The sequence below is a fragment of the Pogoniulus pusillus genome, chromosome 6 (genome assembly GCF_015220805.1).
Source record: "Pogoniulus pusillus isolate bPogPus1 chromosome 6, bPogPus1.pri, whole genome shotgun sequence".
NCBI lineage: Eukaryota > Metazoa > Chordata > Aves > Piciformes > Lybiidae > Pogoniulus > Pogoniulus pusillus.
In genome coordinates this window covers 4,063,932-4,082,225 of record NC_087269.1, presented here as the reverse complement: position 1 = coordinate 4,082,225, position 18,294 = coordinate 4,063,932, and the positions used below count along the sequence as shown (strand labels likewise).

At 43.4% G+C, this 18,294-nt stretch overlaps 1 protein-coding gene across 1 annotated transcript in view; it reads left to right on the top strand.

Moving 5' to 3' along the window:
* SEC23IP (SEC23 interacting protein) overlaps nucleotides 1-18,026 on the top strand; it is a 37,214-nt gene extending 19,188 nt beyond the window's left edge. Inside the window, exons 11-19 of the mRNA XM_064144258.1 lie at nucleotides 727-897; nucleotides 1,275-1,370; nucleotides 2,155-2,358; nucleotides 2,941-3,096; nucleotides 4,377-4,479; nucleotides 5,788-5,973; nucleotides 7,215-7,377; nucleotides 11,737-11,837; nucleotides 16,680-18,026. Coding sequence (XP_064000328.1) covers nucleotides 727-897; nucleotides 1,275-1,370; nucleotides 2,155-2,358; nucleotides 2,941-3,096; nucleotides 4,377-4,479; nucleotides 5,788-5,973; nucleotides 7,215-7,377; nucleotides 11,737-11,818 — 1,161 coding nt within the window. The 3' untranslated portion in view covers nucleotides 11,819-11,837; nucleotides 16,680-18,026. The remainder of the gene's footprint in view (nucleotides 1-726; nucleotides 898-1,274; nucleotides 1,371-2,154; nucleotides 2,359-2,940; nucleotides 3,097-4,376; nucleotides 4,480-5,787; nucleotides 5,974-7,214; nucleotides 7,378-11,736; nucleotides 11,838-16,679) is intronic.
* Nucleotides 18,027-18,294: the final 268 nt, after the last annotated feature.

Here is an 18,294-nt window from a genome sequence, read left to right as displayed (position 1 = left end):
GAGTGGCCTTCTGGTATCTGAAGTGGGCCTACAGGAGGGCTAGGGAGAGACTATTGACAAGGTCTTGTAATGTCAAGATGAGGAGGAATGGGTTTAAAGTGGCAGAGAGGAGATTTCAACTGTATGTTTGGAAGAAGTTCTTTGCAGTGAGGGTGGTGAGACACTGGCACAGGTTGCCCAGGGAGGTTGTGGCTACTCCCTTCCTGGAGGTGTTCAAGGCCAGGTTGGATGAGGCCTCGAGTGGCTTGTTCTAGTGGGAGGTGTCCCTGCCTATGGCAGGGTTTTGGAACTAGATGATCTTTGAGGTCCTTTCCAACCTAAACCATTCTATGATTCTATGAATTTCCAAGTACAACAGTAAAGGGATTTGATCATGGACATCAGCTTTGACCCTTGTGAACACAAATTGCTCTTAATAGTGTCTGAATGGTGGGGGAGAAGTGTAAGAAGGAAATAATCAGTCTGTGTTCAGGCTACACACAGTGACCAGTTGTTTGGTGATTAAAAGGAAATATTTTTGAGTGTTAGAAAGCTCAGGAAATCTTTTACCTTTCTTAGCAATATCTAGATATATAATTTGCTGGTGTATTATTATCAGTGGAAAACTATACTGCATTACTGAAAATGGACAGAACTGGGGAAAGCTTACATAATCTTTTTAGGAGGAAGTAATTAAACTGAGTTTTACTTTGTCATGATGTGATTCTGTTTCTGTGTTGTTTTAAGATGACTGAAGACACCAGTTCCTTGGGCTCCTCAATTGCTACTTCTGGTGATGACCTTTGTGAGCCTGAAGTAGATGATGATGTTCCTACTTTGCAGAAGACTCTGGAAATGCTTAGTTTGTCAGAGTATGCAAGCACATTTGAGAAGGAGCGAATTGACATGGAGTCTCTGGTACAGCAGGGTTCACTTGGCTTATGGGGATTGCCCTGGGTGTGGAGGTTTATGTTTGGGGTTTGGTTTAGTTTCTTTGAGTTCAGTGTAGGATGAAGCTGGAAAGCAGTTGCAAAAGTAAGATAATTAATGCATGCCATGAAGACTCAATGTTATGTGACTCTCTTTCTTGGAGCAGAGTATTTTCCCCCTAGTTATGTTAGAGCACTTTGTGTCATGTCTTTTTTCATGTTTCAGATGTCTGTAGCTTTAGAAAATGTCTTAGCTAATTCCTAACTCATTGCCAATAAGAAATTATTGAAGTTCCTAGGGAAGTTATAAAGTATGCTTTGATGTGCATGGTTTATTGGGGTTTTTTTAATACTGTTTTTTCTTAGCTGATGTGTACAGTGGATGACCTGAAGGAAATGGGGATACCTCTTGGACCAAGAAAGAAAATAGCTAATTTTGTGAAAGATAGAGCAGCCAAGCAGGTAAATACATTTTCCAGGAAGGAAATAAAGTGTGTCCTTGTGGCCAAGAGAGCCAATGGCATCCTGGGCTGCATCAGGAAAAGTGTGGCCAGCGGGTCTAGGGAGGTTCTCCTCCCCCTCTACTCTGTCCTCGTGAGACCACACCTGGAATTCTGTGTCCAGTTTTGGGCTCCCCAGTTTGGGAGAGACGGAGACTTGCTGGAGAGAGTCCAGTGAGAGCCACGCAAATGACTGAGGGACTTGAGCATCTCCTCTATGGAGAGAGACTGAGCCTTGGGGCTGTTCAGTCTGGAGAAGAGAAGGCTGAGAGGAGACCTGATCAATGTCTATAAATATCTGAGGGGTGGGTGTCAAGTGCCTGGGGCCAAGCTCTTTTTGGTGATGTGCAGCAATAAGACAAAGAGCAGTGGGTACAAACTGGAACAGAGAAGTTTTCAGCTCAACATGAGGAGAAGCTTCTTTAGAGTGAGACTGACAGAGCCCTGGAACAGGCTGCCCAGAGAGGTTGTGGAATCTCCTTCTCTGGAGACTTTCCAAACTCACCTGGATGCATTCCTGTGCTGCCTGCCCCGGGTGATCCTGCTTTGGCAGTGGGGTTGGAATTGATCTCTGGAGGACCCATCCAACCTCTAGCGTTCTGTGATTCTGTTGTTAATCAAATGTAACAGACTTCCTTGCTGTAGTGTTCTTTTAAGACACTTTTTATCATCATGGATATCTTAGAGGAATTTTGAGGATTCCAAAATGAACATTTTTGGTCTGATTTTGAAACTTCTCTCAAAAGGAACAAAAGAAAACAGCAGAAAAGAGAGCAGTGCTGGCTGCCACACTCCCGACTCAAGAAGATGCCATGAAAACTAAAGAGGCAGTTACTCCTCTCTCCCCATCAGAGTCTGGTCAGCTGCATTCCAAGAGAAAGCTTCCAGTTGGTGCCTCTGTCTCTTCTGTGAACATTGACTATGACTATTTTGAAATTGGAACTGGCCAGGTGAGATGACGTAGATCTAAATGATTCATTTGGACCAATGCTGTCCTTTGGCTTGGCTTTGGGTTTTTTAGTCTTGATGAGTTTTTTACTGCTTCTCTTGATTTTATGTGCAAAAGTTATGTTTATTTGGATCAGGAAGGAGGGCTGAGAGAGTGGTTTAGATTAGTGAAAAGCAAAACTTATAACAAGAATGCCACCACAATTGATTTTTCTTTCCACACTTCTGTTCCAGAAGTATGATCTAATGGTTCTGTGGCTTACAATTAACAGAGCAGGCTAAACTGATCCATTAATGCTGTTATATTTCAGTTTTAGCTCAAACTGAACTTAAAATCCAAACCTTGAAAACTTCCTGACTTAAATATTATTCTTTTCTTTTAACTTCTTATTTCTTTTTTAATTGAAAGCATTTTAAGCATTTTAATATTATGTTACTATATACTGTGGTATTTGTATTGAAGAGGGCAATGCAGCTGAAGCTTCCTGGAAGTACTGTGAGAACGTGGTTGATTTAAAAACAAGCTGTGTATTAACTTCCTAGCTAGCAGTTCTGAGTTTATGCATCTCACCTCTCTCTGGTAGGTTTCTGTAGTTTACAGTGCACTGGACTTTGAACCAGATATTTTCTTTGCTCTCGGTTCTCCCATTGGTGTGTTCCTTACTGTGAGAGGTGTGGAGAAGATTGATGAAAACTACAGGCTTCCAACTTGCAAGGGATTCTTCAATATCTATCATCCAGTGAGTAAGCACTGCTTTGGAGAGCTGATTTTCAGTTCATGGAGGTGACAACAAAGCAGAGTACTAAGTTTTAACCTCTGAGCATTACATCTCCCTTCCCCTTACCTGCCTTTCCCAAATGACTCTATTTAAAAAGTGGCTCAACTGAAATGTTTGCTCCAAGTGTTTGTGGTCTTGGCTGCAAGAGCGAAGTAGAGCTGGCTAGAGGTTCCATAATTAGTGTTCTGAATATGAATTGGCTGGATAATAATTTGCCCTGCTCATTTTCAGAGCTTGAAGAGCTCTTTCTGCCATCATTAATTTCAACCCACTCTTGTAGCTGTCTAAAGTGTTTGTATTTGAGCCATTTGCAGTTTTTTTCTGAGTTTCCAGTTTAGATTCTGGGAGGTTTAGAAATCCTGGGAGGTTTTGCAGTGCATGCAGTACATTTATCCTCTTCTGTTCCATCTTGTTTGATAGCAGTTAAACAGTGACCTGTTGGCAGGGCTCATCAGAGTGCAAGAAAATTCTGCTGCTCTTCCGCCGTTGTGTTTCTCCTTTAGAATCTCTGTAGGAGAACAAGACCTAATTAGCTAATGAACTAATGTCAACCAATGAACTAATGTCAGTGTGGTGGTGTTAGGTCATTGGCTGGACTTGATCTAAGAGGCCTATTGCAGCCTCAATAATTTTGTGATTTTGTAAATCTGCTTAATCTTACAATCAAACTCAATGGCCATGAACTGATTTTCTGTGAACTGAAATAGAACATAATTAGAATCATAGAATGTCAGGGCTGAAAGAGACCTCAAACCATCATCTGGTTCAGCCCCCCTGCCAGAGCAGGATCACCTAGAGCAGATCACACTGGAATACATATAGACAGTTCTTGAATATCTCCAGAGAGAGAGGGACTCCAAAACCTATCTGGACAGCCTGTTCCAGTGCTCTGTGACCCTCAACACTGAAAAAATTCTTCCTCAGGTTCACATGGAACCTCCTATGCCTCAACCTCCACCCATTGCCCCTTGTCCTGTCATTGGGCATCAATGAGAAGAGCCTGGCTCCAGCCAGGCACTCACCCCTTACATACTTATTATCAGGTCACCCTTAAGTTTCCTCCTCACCAAGCGAAAAAAAAAAGCCCCAGCTCCCTCAGTGTCCCCTCATAAGGGAGATGTTCCACATAATTCAAAGTATCTCTATATTTACCATAAATAGGGATGCTTTTCTTTCACTGAAATGTGTTAAGTAGAATAATTGCTCAGATAACTAAATGTCACTTTGTTTTTTCTTAACAGCTTGATCCAGTAGCTTACAGGTTAGAACCAATGATCATCGAAGACATGGATTTAAAACCAGTTCTCATTCCACATCATAAAGGCAGAAAAAGACTGCATCTGGGTAAAAAGAAAAAAAGTTACTTTATATATGGACCTTATTCCTAACTTACTTACTTGCTGCCTTAGAATATTGTGAAATTTCAAGAGACTAGGAGTGTTCCCAGGTATCTATTTGATCAGAGGCAATTCCTCCCAGCCCCTAAGTTAGGCATTCACAACTGTATTCAGCTGTAGTAATCATAATTCCTCCAGTCTTGAGCTTCTGGTTGGCAGAATTCCATTTTAAATTTGCTGTACATCACTTGTTCACCTTAATTCCTAAGATAATGTGCAACAGAACCTAAATTTGCTCATTTTTTATGCCTTGTCCTTAATGACTACCAGTTCAGCATTGGAAACACTGAGGAAAAAGATGATTCTGTAGCTGTTGATGGGCAGGGACTGGATTTTTTTGCTCACTAGTACATATCAAATCAAGGTGCTGTAGTTAAAGTTTGCATACCTAGTAAAAAACATCAATTTTGTTGTACAATGGCAATATTACTGTTGTGCAAGTTCACAGAGCCCTTCTGAAAGCCTGTTTTCAGGCAGCTGGCTGGAGAAATTCTGCAGCATCTACACTTTAGAATTGTACATTAGAGTGAGTCTGCTTTCCTAGACTAAAGTACTGCTTAACAAATGTTTCAGGTTTAAAAGTCTCCAAAAGTATGTATTGTGAAGGAGAAAATTCTGGTCTTTTGTTTTTTAATCTGATGTAGAGATATGTTCCATGGAATAGTTATGAGCTCTGACCTAACAAAGCCATGTGGTTCTAAGCAGGTATTGAAAAGAGCTCTCCTTCATTCAGAGTTTCCCACCAGTGTCAAATGGTTATTGGTGACACAGCTATTGAACTGTGACAGAATTACAGGGTAGACTTGTCCAGGAGTGCTTCTCCAGATTCACTGCTACTTTAGGAGACACAGCCACAGCTCATCTGGTCTCTTCTGCAGTGCTGGAAATTGAAACTAACTTCTCTATGCTTGTCCTTTAGTGTAGAATGTTAGGAGTGATTGTAGGTGGCGGTGGGATAGGCTGGTAGCTATTTTTGTAGACCCTTGTGAATTTGGAGACTGCTGGAATGTTTCCTTTGCTAGTAGGTTTTAACTCCCTGACCCATTGAGTGAGAAATCAATTGTGTTATTAAATAGATTTCAGCAGATCTTTTGGAATGGAATAGAAAAGCAGGAAGCACACATTCATGACAGGGCAGGCCCATTTCTCCTAACAAATGGGATGTTTGTAGAACAAAGTTTCATCATTCTGGTTTTAGTTTGTCATTTAAATCCTTCTCTTGTGGTGACTTACTTTTATTTTTCCTTTTTCTCAGAGTTGAAAGATTCTCTGTCTCGTATGGGATCTGACCTGAAACAGGGTTTTATTAGCTCTTTGAAGAGTGCCTGGCAGACCCTTAACGAATTTGCACGTGCTCATACATCTTCCACTCAGCTACAAGCAGAACTGGAGAAAGTAGCTAACCAAATCAAAGAGGAAGAAGAAAAGCAAGTGGTAGAAGGTGAGTGGACACATTATTGGATTGTTTGTAACTTAGTGTTCTCCAATTAGTAGAAACTTGGTTGTGCTAGTGATTGCTTGCTGTTGATTTTCTAGAGCCTGTTAAGGAGGCCTCTATGCTAGACACCACCAGGTACCAGCCAGAGCTGTTCTATCATTCTACCTCCTCAGCTGGTGTAAGCAATTAGGCAAAATTAATAATCTGTATTAATTTTGATCTCCAGGAGGTGATTGTTAATAACTGTGAAAACTGTTTATTAACATAAAACTCACCAGAAACTTATTCACAGGTTCAAAACACTCACAGGTTGGAATTTTAGATATGCAGGGCCCAGGCAAAACTAGAGCACTTATTTCTTAAAGTGGCAAATGCAAATATTATGCTGGAAGAGGCTTTTAAGTATTTACTCACAAAATTATTATTACCTGACTCGTGGGGCTAGCCACAGACCCAGATAGTGCCCAAAGCACGTGGAAGTCTGTCTTGTCGGCCGCTGAGACTTGATTCTTCCCAGGCTTCTGGGGAAAGGAGGCAGGCAATCTCTGACCTTGTCTCCTGGCTCCTCTAGGCAATCTGTGTATCTCTGGGACTTCTAGTCTTAGCAGGAAGACTTTGAGGTGCAGGCAGGATGCAGTGTGGTGTGCAGTCTCAGCACAATGTCACGCTGGGTGCTATGCAAGCTGACCGTGTGCAGGCGTTTGGAGTCTGTTCCTGGTAAGCTCTCCAGGCAAATTCAGGATGCAAAACGAAACAGCAGCAGCTACCTGCTTATCCCTTTTATCAATATCCTCCCCAGTAGTGGGGCATTGGACATAGATTAGCCAATTGAAATGGCACTTTGTCAGGCTTCACCATATTAGGTGAAGCCAGGGCTTTTTGCCCTCCCCTCCCACGATTGCCTCCCTCAGCACAGTAGAAGCAAGGGTAAGGGAAGATGCCGGGGCATGGATAAGAATCATATTCTGTGATCCACAACCTCCCTGGAGGTGTTCAAGGCCAGGTTGGATGAAGCCTTGAGTAACCTGTTCTAGTGGGAGATGTCTCTGCCTATGGCAGAGGGTTGGGACTGGATGAGCTTTGACGTCCCCTCCAACCTAAACTATTCTATGAATTATGCAGTGCAGTGCTTGTCATCTGAGACTGTTTCTATTGTCTTCCCAGGGGAAATGGGTGATATTTCTTGATTATAATCAAGCAGGCTGTGCTGGAAAATAATTTCAATCTTTAAACCTTAATTTTAGCTGAAAAGATCACAGAAAGTCCAGACCCTCCAAAAGATGAAGATATTTTGGTGAAGGTTGGAATGCTGAATGGAGGACGTCGCATCGATTATGTTCTACAAGAAAAACCAATAGAAAGCTTCAATGAATACCTTTTTGCTTTACAGAGCCACTTGTGCTACTGGTAAGAGGCAGCATTTGTGTCTGTAAGTGCTGCTTTTCTGGTGCACCTGTGTACCTGTCTATGTTGGTGATCACCTGCTATTTCTTTTGCTCCTTTTGTCTATCCTTAGGTGTGTTGTCATCACCTGTGACCAATGTGATCATAGTTAGAATTGCATCTCCTGTCTTGAGTATTTTATGCTTAAGGAAACTCAGGTGACCTCTGCCAAAAATTGTGCCCTAGAGTACATTTTGACCAAAATAACTGGGTTTGTATGCCCAGATATATTTTCCAGGCTACTGCTGGTTTGGCCAACCATTTATAAAGATACCAGAGCAGAAATTGTTGCAGTGATTGATGTGTCTCCATTTGACTTAGGAGACCTGAGTTTTCAGAGCCTTTGCGACTGAGGGAGCTGGGGATGGTTAGTTTGAAAAAGAGGAGGCTGTTGGGAGACCTCCTTAACTGAAGGGACATTGTGGAGAGGCTGCTACTGGTCTCTTCAGATAGGTCACTAGAGACAGAACAAGGGGGAATGGCTTCAAGCTGAGGCTGGGGAGGTTTAGACTGGACATTAGGAAAAAGTTTTTTGTGGGGAGAGTGGTCAGGGACTGGAATGAGCTGCCCAGGGAGGTGGTGGAGTCTCCCATCCTGGATGTGTTTAAGGGTGGTTTGGTTATGGTGCTTGGGACTATGGTTTAAGGTGAATCTTGTAAAATAGGGCTCTAGATTGGACTTGGTGATGCTGAGGGGCTTTGCCAACCTGCGTGTTTCTGTGATTCTTTGACTAGTTTGGAAAAGGCAATTGCAGAGTCGGGTATGAGATCCTCATCACTTAATTCTGAAATGTCCTGTTGGTAGAAAAGAGGTCACCTTCCCCACAGGTATATACCATAAAGATAAATGTCTTAGACTCTGGGTGCTCGAGTGCTAGGTAACTGAGATGATTCAAGTGTTGAGGTAACCAGAACGTGTGATTGCCCTGGAATGTCAGTTTCAGGGTGTCGCACCTAGATGTCACTGTTGGCTAATTCAGTTTCAAACTACAATCCTGTCTTTGCACAAAGCAGCCAAATCTGTTGACCTGTTTATAGTGAAGACACTGGATTCCTTTCTTTTGATTTTTAACACTCAAAACACCCACCTTTAGCTACAGACATTTACAAACCAAGGAGAGCTCTATAAGCACTTGGACAGCTGTAGTTTGTTCAAATAAAACTACTTGTGAAGGATTTGTGTTAGACCACAATAGACAAAGCACCTTGAAACAAAATTGCTGGGTAATGATCTTCTGCTGCCAAAGATAAGCAGGAAAAAAAAAGGCAGAGTGGAACTTCTTTTACATTTTGATGGTTATGATTTGCCCCTTGTGTGCTGTACATGCAACAATTTATAGAACAAGAGGCAGAGTTTGGTGTCATAGTCAGCACTAGAGTACACCATTGCCTTGTCTGGATTTGAATTGACTTTCTTTTAAGTGCTTAGACGTTTCAGATGGAGAAAGATCTCATTTGGTTGCAGGAATAGGCTGCTGACCTCTTGTATCTGCCCTGAAGAGTTGCTTGCTTACATAAAATTAAACACACTGGATACTACACAGGATCACAGAATGGTGATCAAGGGGACACAGTCTCAAGTTATGGCTGGATGTTAGGAGGAAGCTCTTTGCAGAGAGAGTGATTGGCATTGGAATGGGCTGCCCAGGGAGGTAGTGCAGTTGCCGTCCCTCAAGAAAAGAGTGGATGAGGCACTTAGTGCCATGGTCTAGTTGATTGGACAGGGCTGGGTGATAGGTTGGACTGGATGAGCTTGGAGGTCTCTTCCAACCTGGTTGACTCTATGATTCTGTGATAATGGTGGGGGTTGGAAGGGGCCTCTGAAGGCCATCTTATTCAACCCTGTAGGATGGCAGAGCAAAGGGTGTGTAAACTATTTGGCACCATGACTACAGCTCTTTACATTTAAGAGACAGCCTTGGATGTCATTTGCTGAGCTGTGCAAAATAGTGGTGTCAAGGGAGGAGTGACAAGGCTCTTGGGACAGCAATGTGCCCTTGTGGCCACAAGGGCCAATGGGAGCCTGAGGTGCATTAAGCAGAGTGTGTCCAGCAGATCAAGGGAGGTTCTCCCGCCCCTCTACTCTGCCCTGGTGAGACCTCATCTTGAGTACTGCCTTCAGTTTTGGGCTTCCCAGTTTAAGAGGGACATGGATCTGCTGGAGAGGGTCTAGCAGAGAGCCACACGTTTGATTAGGGGATTGGAGCACTGCTTGATGAGGAGAGGCTGAGGGATACGGGGCTTTTATTCTGGAGAGCAGAAGGCTGAGAGGGAATTTAATCAGTGTTCATAAATATCTGAGGGGCTGGGGGGTCAGGGGTGGGGGACAGGCTCTGCTTACTGCTCTCTGGGATAGGATAGGAAGCAATGGATGGAAGCTGCAGCACAGGAGGTTCCACCTCAACACAAGGGAGAACTTGACTGTAAGGGCCCCAGAGTACTGGAACAGGCTGCCCAGAGAGGTTGTGGAGTCTCCCTGTCTGGAGCCTTTCAAGGCCTGTCTGGATGTGTTCCTGTGTGATCTGAGCTAGGTTGTATGGTCCTGCTGTGTCAGGGGGGTTGGACTGGATGATCTCTTTGTGTCCCTTCCAACTCCTGACATCCTGTGATCCTTGTCTGGCACCTCCTAAATTCAGAACAAGTGGTACTCTATACTATTTTTGAAGGTGTCTGTTTTCAGTAGTCAATGATTTTTAGAAGCAGGCAGTTTTCCAGAGGTTAAAATGCTGAATGGGAAGCATTACCTGACCCAGTGGTGGCAGTGCAGTTTTGTGGGTAGAGCTGAAGGAATGAGGAGTTCTTTTCCATGAGGTGGCAGCCAATCATTGCCAGGGTTTAAAAAACTTACTACCAGAAGGGTTGTTTGGGGTTTTGCCATTTAAATAAGGAAGATAAACATGATGATTAATGACCCATTTGAGGGGAATGGTGGAGAAAGCCTAAAATGAAATGCTTCATGTGTTAGAGCAGGGCTTCAGTGTTGAGCCTTCTGCTTGCTTATTTTCTTGTTTAATAGCAAAGAGCATCAAGAAATGTGGTTGGTATCTCTATGCTCCATTGTGGAGTGTATCTGTAGTTCCTTAGCTTGCTGTACTGGGGCTCTATAAATGATGTTCCTCACAATTCTGACCATCTAAATCTCCTTCACTGTCTGCCTGTGCCATTTCTTTTGAGAAGCACAAGCAGCCACTCTTAACCTATTAACTGCAGCAGATTTGGAACTGTGTTCAATTTTGCCTGTTGAACTTTGCTAGGTTTTACAGTGGTTGTTGCTGTTTTACTATGGGTGGTGTTTATGTGTGTTTAAATAACATTTTCTAGACAAACAAGCAAATCAAGTCTGTCTGTGTTAAATTTAAATGCAGATAGCCTGAAGCATTGGTTTTGAAAAGAGAAGGGCAAATAACAACTCAGAAATGTGGCACTTGAAAAATGCAGTAGAAAAAGGTGAATGCATAGAATCATAGAGCTGCTGAGGTTGGAAGAGACCTTTGAGCTCATCAAGTCCAACTGCTCACCTAGAGCACACAATTCCACCACTATTACTATGCCACTATCACTATGTCCCTTAGCACCACATCCATGCTTCTTCCAAGCACTTCCAGGGATGGTGACACCACCACCTCCCTGGGCTACTCATCCCAATCCCTGACAACTGCTTCTGTGAAGAAGTTTTCCCCAATATTCAACCTGAACCTCCCCTGGCACAACTTGAGGCTGCTTCCTCCTGTTGCATTGCTTGTCACAAATGAGAGACTGAATCTCACTTTGCTGCAACTTTCTCTGAGGCAGCTGAAGTAAGTGTGGAGGTCTGCCCTCAGCCTCCTCTGCTCTAGGCTGAACACCCACAACTCCCTCAGCTGCTCCTCACAGGACTTGTGTTCAAGGTGTCTTGTGTCATATCCCCCTGCCAGCCCCTGCAGCCTTGCTGCCCTTCTCTGGACATGCTCCAGCACATCGATGTCCTTCTTGGAGTGAGAAGCCCAAAACTGGACACAGTATTTGAGGTGCAGCCTCACCAGTGCTGAGTACAGTTGGACAATCACTTCCCTGCTGCTGCTGGCCATGCTACTTCTGATACAGACCAGGCTGCTGTTGGCTTTCTTGGTCAACTGAGCAAGGGTTGATAGCAGAAATAATACAAAACTGATGAATGGTAGTGTGGAGGAAGCTGGTAGAGGTAAATCCATGTTCCCAAAATGTGTAAGTACTAGGGAAATCAGTTGTGTGTTCCAGGAGTGCTGGGATGGGATGAAATGTGGCTTACAAGAATTAGAACATGGACCATACTAAACTAACACCTTTTTTTGCTTATTCTTCATAGGGGATCTGAAGACACTGCCTTGCTGTTTCTCAAAGAAATATACAGGACTATGAATATCAATCCTGAGCAGCCACAGCATTGATGTAGAGGAACATGAATTTGTAAGTTTGTTCTGACTTTGGCACTCATATCAAATTCAGCCTCAGCTTAAACCTCTTCATTTGCCACTTTGCCCCAGAAGTTTGAATTTCTGAAGTGTGCAGCTGCAAAGTGTCATTTTGATTGCAAAAACAATTTCTGGACTTCCACATGGGGGAAGTCTTCAAGTTTTCCCCCTGTTGGTTCCCAAAAGGTATCTGATCTTAGAGTTTTTGGTACAGGAAAGTAATTGCCAGCACAAATAATGTAAAAAAATACTATATCTTTGTCATGTTTGTCCCCAGTTCAGATGTGTAGTGAATGGTCAAGTATAGGGAAAATTTGGTGATATTGGGTGTGATAAAACTTCATTTGCAGTGCAGTAAGTGAAACAAACACCAGCAGTGCTCCACTGCTGTAATGTTCATACTGTTGTATTGCTTGATCCATGCATGTCAGGGAAGAAGCTGCTTGTCTCTGAAGAAGGTGTTAGACATTGGTGTTGAAAAACTACTGCATGAGACCTCTGCCTGTGCCAATATTTATTTCTCTTTGGATGGGTTCAGAATTTCAGAGCAAGTGAAATGATGCAGTGTGGAAGTTAGTTCACCCTGAAAAGAATTTAAGTGCAGAACACTGTTGGATCTGAAATACACTTGCAGGTGTTTCTGTTCTGTATCCAGAGAATGGCCACGGGGATGATCAGAGGGCTGGAGCTGCTCTGCTATGAGGAGAGACTGAGGGAGTTGGGGCTGTTCAGTCTGAGGTGACTTTATTGTGGCCTTTCAGTATCTGAAGGGGGCTACGAGAAAGCTGGGGAGGGACTTTTTAGGCTGTCAAGTAGTGATAGGACTGGGGGGAATGGAACAAAGCTAGAAATGGGTAGATTCAGACTGCAGGTTAGGAAGAAGTTCTTCAGCATGAGGGTGATGAGAGCCTGGAAGGGGTTGCCCAGGGAGGTGGTGGAAGCCTCATCCCTGGAGGTGTTTAAGGCCAGGCTGGATGAGGCTGTGGACAGCCTGATTTAGTGTGAGGTCTCCCTGCCTATGGCAGGGGAGTTAGAACTACATGATCCATGTGGTCCCTTCCAAGCCTGACTGATTCTATGATTCTAAGGTGTGTGCTTTCTGAGGATACAATTTGCACCACTAGGTGTCATGGAGAAGGCTATTTTCTTCTGAGAGATGAGGAAGAAAATAGGCACCTTGTCAAGATACATAAATACACAGCCTGAAGAGAAGTTCTTGCCATTTCAGAAGGGTATTCTGCATGTCTTAACCATTGCTGTACATCTTTAGTGGTCTTTTGTAACAGAATGGTTCTGATGGTCGAGCAGTAGCATCTTATTTTTAGCAAAGTAGGATGTCATAAGTTGACCAAATGCATTGTTTTTAAAGCGTGACCAAACAGTAGGAAAAAGGCACTGTTTGGCTGCACAGCTCTGAGAGTCATGAGCCAAACACAGGAAAAAGGCACTGGCTGCACAGTTCTGACAGTTATGAGCCAAACAACAGGGAAAAGGCACTGTCTGTGTGCACAGCTCTGACAGAGGAGTGCTAAACAACAGGAAAAAGGCATAGTGTCTGCACAGCTCTGACAGAGGAGGGCCAAACAACAAGAAAAAGGCACTATCTGGCTACACAGCTCTGACAGAGGAGAGCCAAACGACAGGAAAAAGGCACAGTCTGGCTGCACAGCTCTGACAGAGGAGGGCCAAATGACAGGGAAAAGGCACTAGCTGGCTACACAGCTCTGACAGAGGAGAGCCAAACGACAGGAAAAAGGCACAGTCTGGCTGCACAGCTCTGACAGAGGAGGGCCAAACAACAGGGAAAAGGCACTAGCTGGCTGCACAGCTCTGACAGAGGAGAGCCAAACGACAGGAAAAAGGCACAGTGTGGCTGCACAGCTCTGACAGAGGAGGGCCAAATGACAGGAAAAAGGCACAGTCTGGCTGCACAGCTCTGACAGAGGAGGGCCAAATGACAGGAAAAAGGCATTATCTGGCTGCACAGCTCTGACAGAGGAGGGCCAAATGACAGGAAAAGGCACTATCTGGCTGCACAGCTCTGACAGAGGAGAGCCAAACGACAGGAAAAAGGCACAGTCTGGCTGCACAGCTCTGACAGAGGAGGGCCAAACAACAGGGAAAAGGCACTGTGGCTGCACAGCTCTGACAGAGGAGGGCCAAACAACAGGGAAAAGGCACAGTGTGGCTGCACAGCTCTGACAGAGGAGGGCCAAACAACAGGGAAAAGGCACAGAGTGGCTGCACAGCTCTGACAGAGGAGGGCCAAACAGCAGGGAAAAGGCACAGTGTGGCTGCACAGCTCTGACAGTCATGAGCCAAACAGCAGGGAAAAGGCACACTCTGTCTGCACAGCTCTGACAGTGGTGGATCACTTATCACAATGGCTTATGCAGAAATTTTTTATCTGCTTTTATTTCTTTATAAGCCCTTAGGATGAAATCATGTGAAGCTTATTACTGCATAAATAAATTTTAGCCTTATTGTGGGGGGAAGAGGATGTGATCATTTATCACCACAAAGCCAAAAGTGGGTTGGTAGATAATTGTGTTTTGCACTGAAAACTACACAGCTGGAGGCTGTTTTAGCAGGATGTCATGCAAGATAGCACAGGCAGGGAGGTCCCTGTGACTGTAATACTATTAGGAATTGCTCAGATCTTCTCTCAGCACTTGCTTGGCTGAACAGCATTTGAGATTAGGATGCAGAGGCTTAAATGAGAGGGCATTTGAGATCCACTGGGATATATGTGATGAGAAGTGGTGTCTTGGGAAGGCTACAAACTGTAAGACCAGGATCTTTTTTGCATGAAGAGAAATGTCTCTGCGTATGCTGTGCAAGGTGTTATTGCTCAAGCCTCTCAGGAGGAAAAAGGAGAATTCTCCCTCAGTGTTAGACAGTAGTCAGGTAAGGTTTGCCTGTGGGGTTTCTGCTTTTTGCCTTTTTTGGTTTTACTCTTAAGACTTTTGGATGTGAAGGGTGGCATATGAAGGGAATGATTATCCAGCAGTGCCTATGACAGCCACATCCATTTACCTATCCAAAGTAGATTATCTGAAGAAAAAGCCTCTCTCTGTTCATGGGCTGCTCAAGGGAAAGAGTAAATGCCTAAGGTAGTTCTGGGCTCTCTATAGCTTTCATCTTAGTTGATTTGAATGCTGAGACCTGACCCCTTTCTCTGCTTTGATGTGCAGAGCTACCTCATGCTGTCCAGTTTAATTTCACGGTGCAGAGGGAAGGAGATAGGATCTACCAGCCTGCTTGCCAGCTTTATGGTGCTGTGGGCTGCTGCACATCCCTTTCACTTCTTGAGGACTGTGGTAACTTCAAAGCAGATACAAATTTGGTAGAGGCAAGTTAAGTAAGGAGCTAGATGTTTGGCTTTATCTGTGATTCAGATTTTTTCCTGGAGAGGTGAAGGGAGCTGGCCAAACATTGTTCTTAAAAGCAGAAGAGGGACTAAGATGCTTCATGGTATGAAAGATGAATTCTGAAAGCAGGGAAGGTCTTTGATGCACAGCATCTGCTGCATAGCATGTTTGTGTAGCGTTCTGGCTTGGGAGGGCTTTCTTGACATCTACTGGTAGCTGAGAATCATAGAATGGTTTAGGTTGGAAGGGACCTCAAAGATCATCTAGTTCAAACCCCTCACCATAGGCAGGGACACCTCCCACTAGAACAGGTTGCTAAAGGCCTCATCCAACCTGGCCTTGAACACCTCCCTGGGCAGCCTGTGCCAGTGTCTCACCACCCTCACTGTCAAGAACTTCTTCCTAACATCCACTTTCAATCTCCCCCCTGTCAGTTTAAACCCATTCCTCCTCATCCTGTCATTACAAGACCTTGTAAATAGTCCCTCCCCAGCCCTTCTGTAGCCCCTTTCAGATACTGGAAGGCTACTACAAGGCTACAACTTACTCATAACTAAATGAAGTTGGCAGCATTGACTGTCTTAGCTAACATTACTTACAAGGAGAATTTGTTGCACTTAGAATGGGTGAGCAGCTACCGTTATCTGTGTCCACTCACTGATAAAGTAGGACAAATGGTATTAAAACTTCCAGAGTTCTCCTTTTACTTTGGATGAGTGACTTGGTTTAGCCCTTCTAGGTTGTTGGAAGCTGTTCTTTGTGGAACTAAGACAGGGCTTAATTTAAGCCATGTAAAGAATTGCTTGAGACAGCTTTAACTCAGAAGTTGGAAGTTTCATTTCCTGTGCCTGTTTCAGTGACTTGGTGCAAAGGAGACTGAAAATGTCAGGAGACTGAAAGGAAGTGGAGAGGTATTTAAATGGCTGTTGCAAGTGAGAATTTTGTTCTTCAGTAGCATAGCCACCACTAGCATCATACCCTTTTGGTTAGATTCACAGGGAGCAACTTTCACAGTGCTGGTTAGAAGATTTGTTTAAAGCACTCCACACATTCTTACTTTTGCAGCTCTTTTTAGAGGGCCTTGGTGAGGCAGAAGTCTGCAACAGCAGAAAAAAGCTCAGATGAATAAACTGTCACATCTTTATTTCTATCTCTGTTTAGAGTTGGACAAGTTATTACCACAAGTTAAAGAATGTAGTAGCTAATGAAAATGTATAGCAGTTGATATCCTCTGGGCACTTCTGAGCTCTTTCTGTTGGGAATTTCTAGCTTGTCTTCACAAAAAGTCTCTTTCAGGAGCTTATTGTATTAAAAATTTGATTAAAAAAATAAAGAAAAGTAGTGATTTTTAGATCTGAGTCCTGCTGCAATGGAATGTTGGCATATTTAATTGCATGAGTACTTTTGTGGGAATACAACATTTGATGTGTTTCCTATTCCCCATGTGTTCTGTTGTCTCTGCACAGCCACACCTGCTGCTCCCAGGGTCCTGGTGAAAATGTGTTGAAGAACATTGAATAGTTTCTTAATTACAGATGGCAGGATAAACATCAGCCTCTCTTTCTGCCAGTCCAGAACTTGCTCTGATTCTACCTTCTTGTGTCACTTCAAGCAAACTTTCAATTTTGAGCTGATGAGCACTGTCATTCAAGAGACGGAAGGAATGACACCATTGTGATCTTAAAAGCAGCTTCATTGTGCAGTTGCCAAGTATTAAGTGATGGCTGAAGAAGTGGTTTTTTGGCATGCAAAGGATTCCTTCTCTCCTTCAAGCTCTCCTGGCTGTCAAACATGCTTTGCCTGTCAAGGCATTGTGTCCTTATGAAAAAAGACTTGTTGGGGAAACAGCAAGAATCTGCTTTTCTTGACCATCCACCTTTGCAAACACAATATGACCTGTGGCTACAACCATCTTCAATTCAGATTGACTCCAAACTACCAACCAGAATAATTTTCTTACTATTGTAAGTGCAATGGGAGATTATTTTATAAAGATCTTTTAAAGCCTCTGCTAAGAGTTTTATTGTTTGTTTGGGTTTGGGTTTTGGGTTTTTTTTTTTTGTAAGTACAAAATGAACCTTTGACTTTGCAGATGGTAGCAAGTTTGTTACAGCTGGTTCAGTGTTCACAACTCCTGAAATGAAGAATTGAAATGGATGTTTTGTTCTGGTAATTAAGGTAATTTTAGTGAAGCTAGGTCTCAGTTGTGAGAACTAAATACTGGCCATGCAGTTTGAGATCTCAAAACAGTAGAGGAATCTGAAGCATATGGATGCTGGATAATAATCTTAACTCTGGACCTGCAATCCAGACTCTGTTTTCATGTAGTCAAGCTAGGATGAGTTAGATGGTTTGAAATCCTTTGAACTCACGTCTCTGAATATTGAGCTCCTGTAGCATTCCTCTGGCTTCAACTTCCATGCACATTGTGGCTTTTCTTGATATTAGTGACTTAAACTTACTACTGACCCTTTGCCTCTGTTATTGCAGTAAATGAATCTTGAAATGCAGTATGGTTTGTTTTTTTTTTCCTTGGCATATGTAAAGTATACATCATTGTGTATATATTTGGGTTATTAGCATTAAAAATACTTTATTTCCAGTGGGTCTTTACAGCAAGATTTTGTATTTCATCAAATAAGAATAGATTGGAAAGGACTTCTGGAGAGATTGCTTAGTCCAGCTGCCTTGCTCAAGGCTTAGGGCCTTGTTCATGAATCAAGATCCTTCACCTCTCTGGGCTCTATTCTGATGTTTGTCTACTGTGACTGTGATTTTTTTATCTAATATACAATTAGAATTTCTCAGGTGGAGCTTCTGTCTGTTGCCTCTTGTCCTTTCTCTGTGCACCTTCAAAGATAATGTCTCACAGAATCACAGAATGTTGGAAGGGAGCTCCAGAGATCATGGAGTCTCTTCCCTTGTACTCTCTCACATTAGGTAGTTGAGCAACAAGACTGAACAGTTTCCTTGACCTCTCCTTGCATTCCATGAGCTGCTACTCTGCTTATCCTGTGACTTTCCCTTGGGCTTGCTTGAGTTTATGGAAGTCCACTTTGTTCTGGGAAGTAAGCTTGCCAA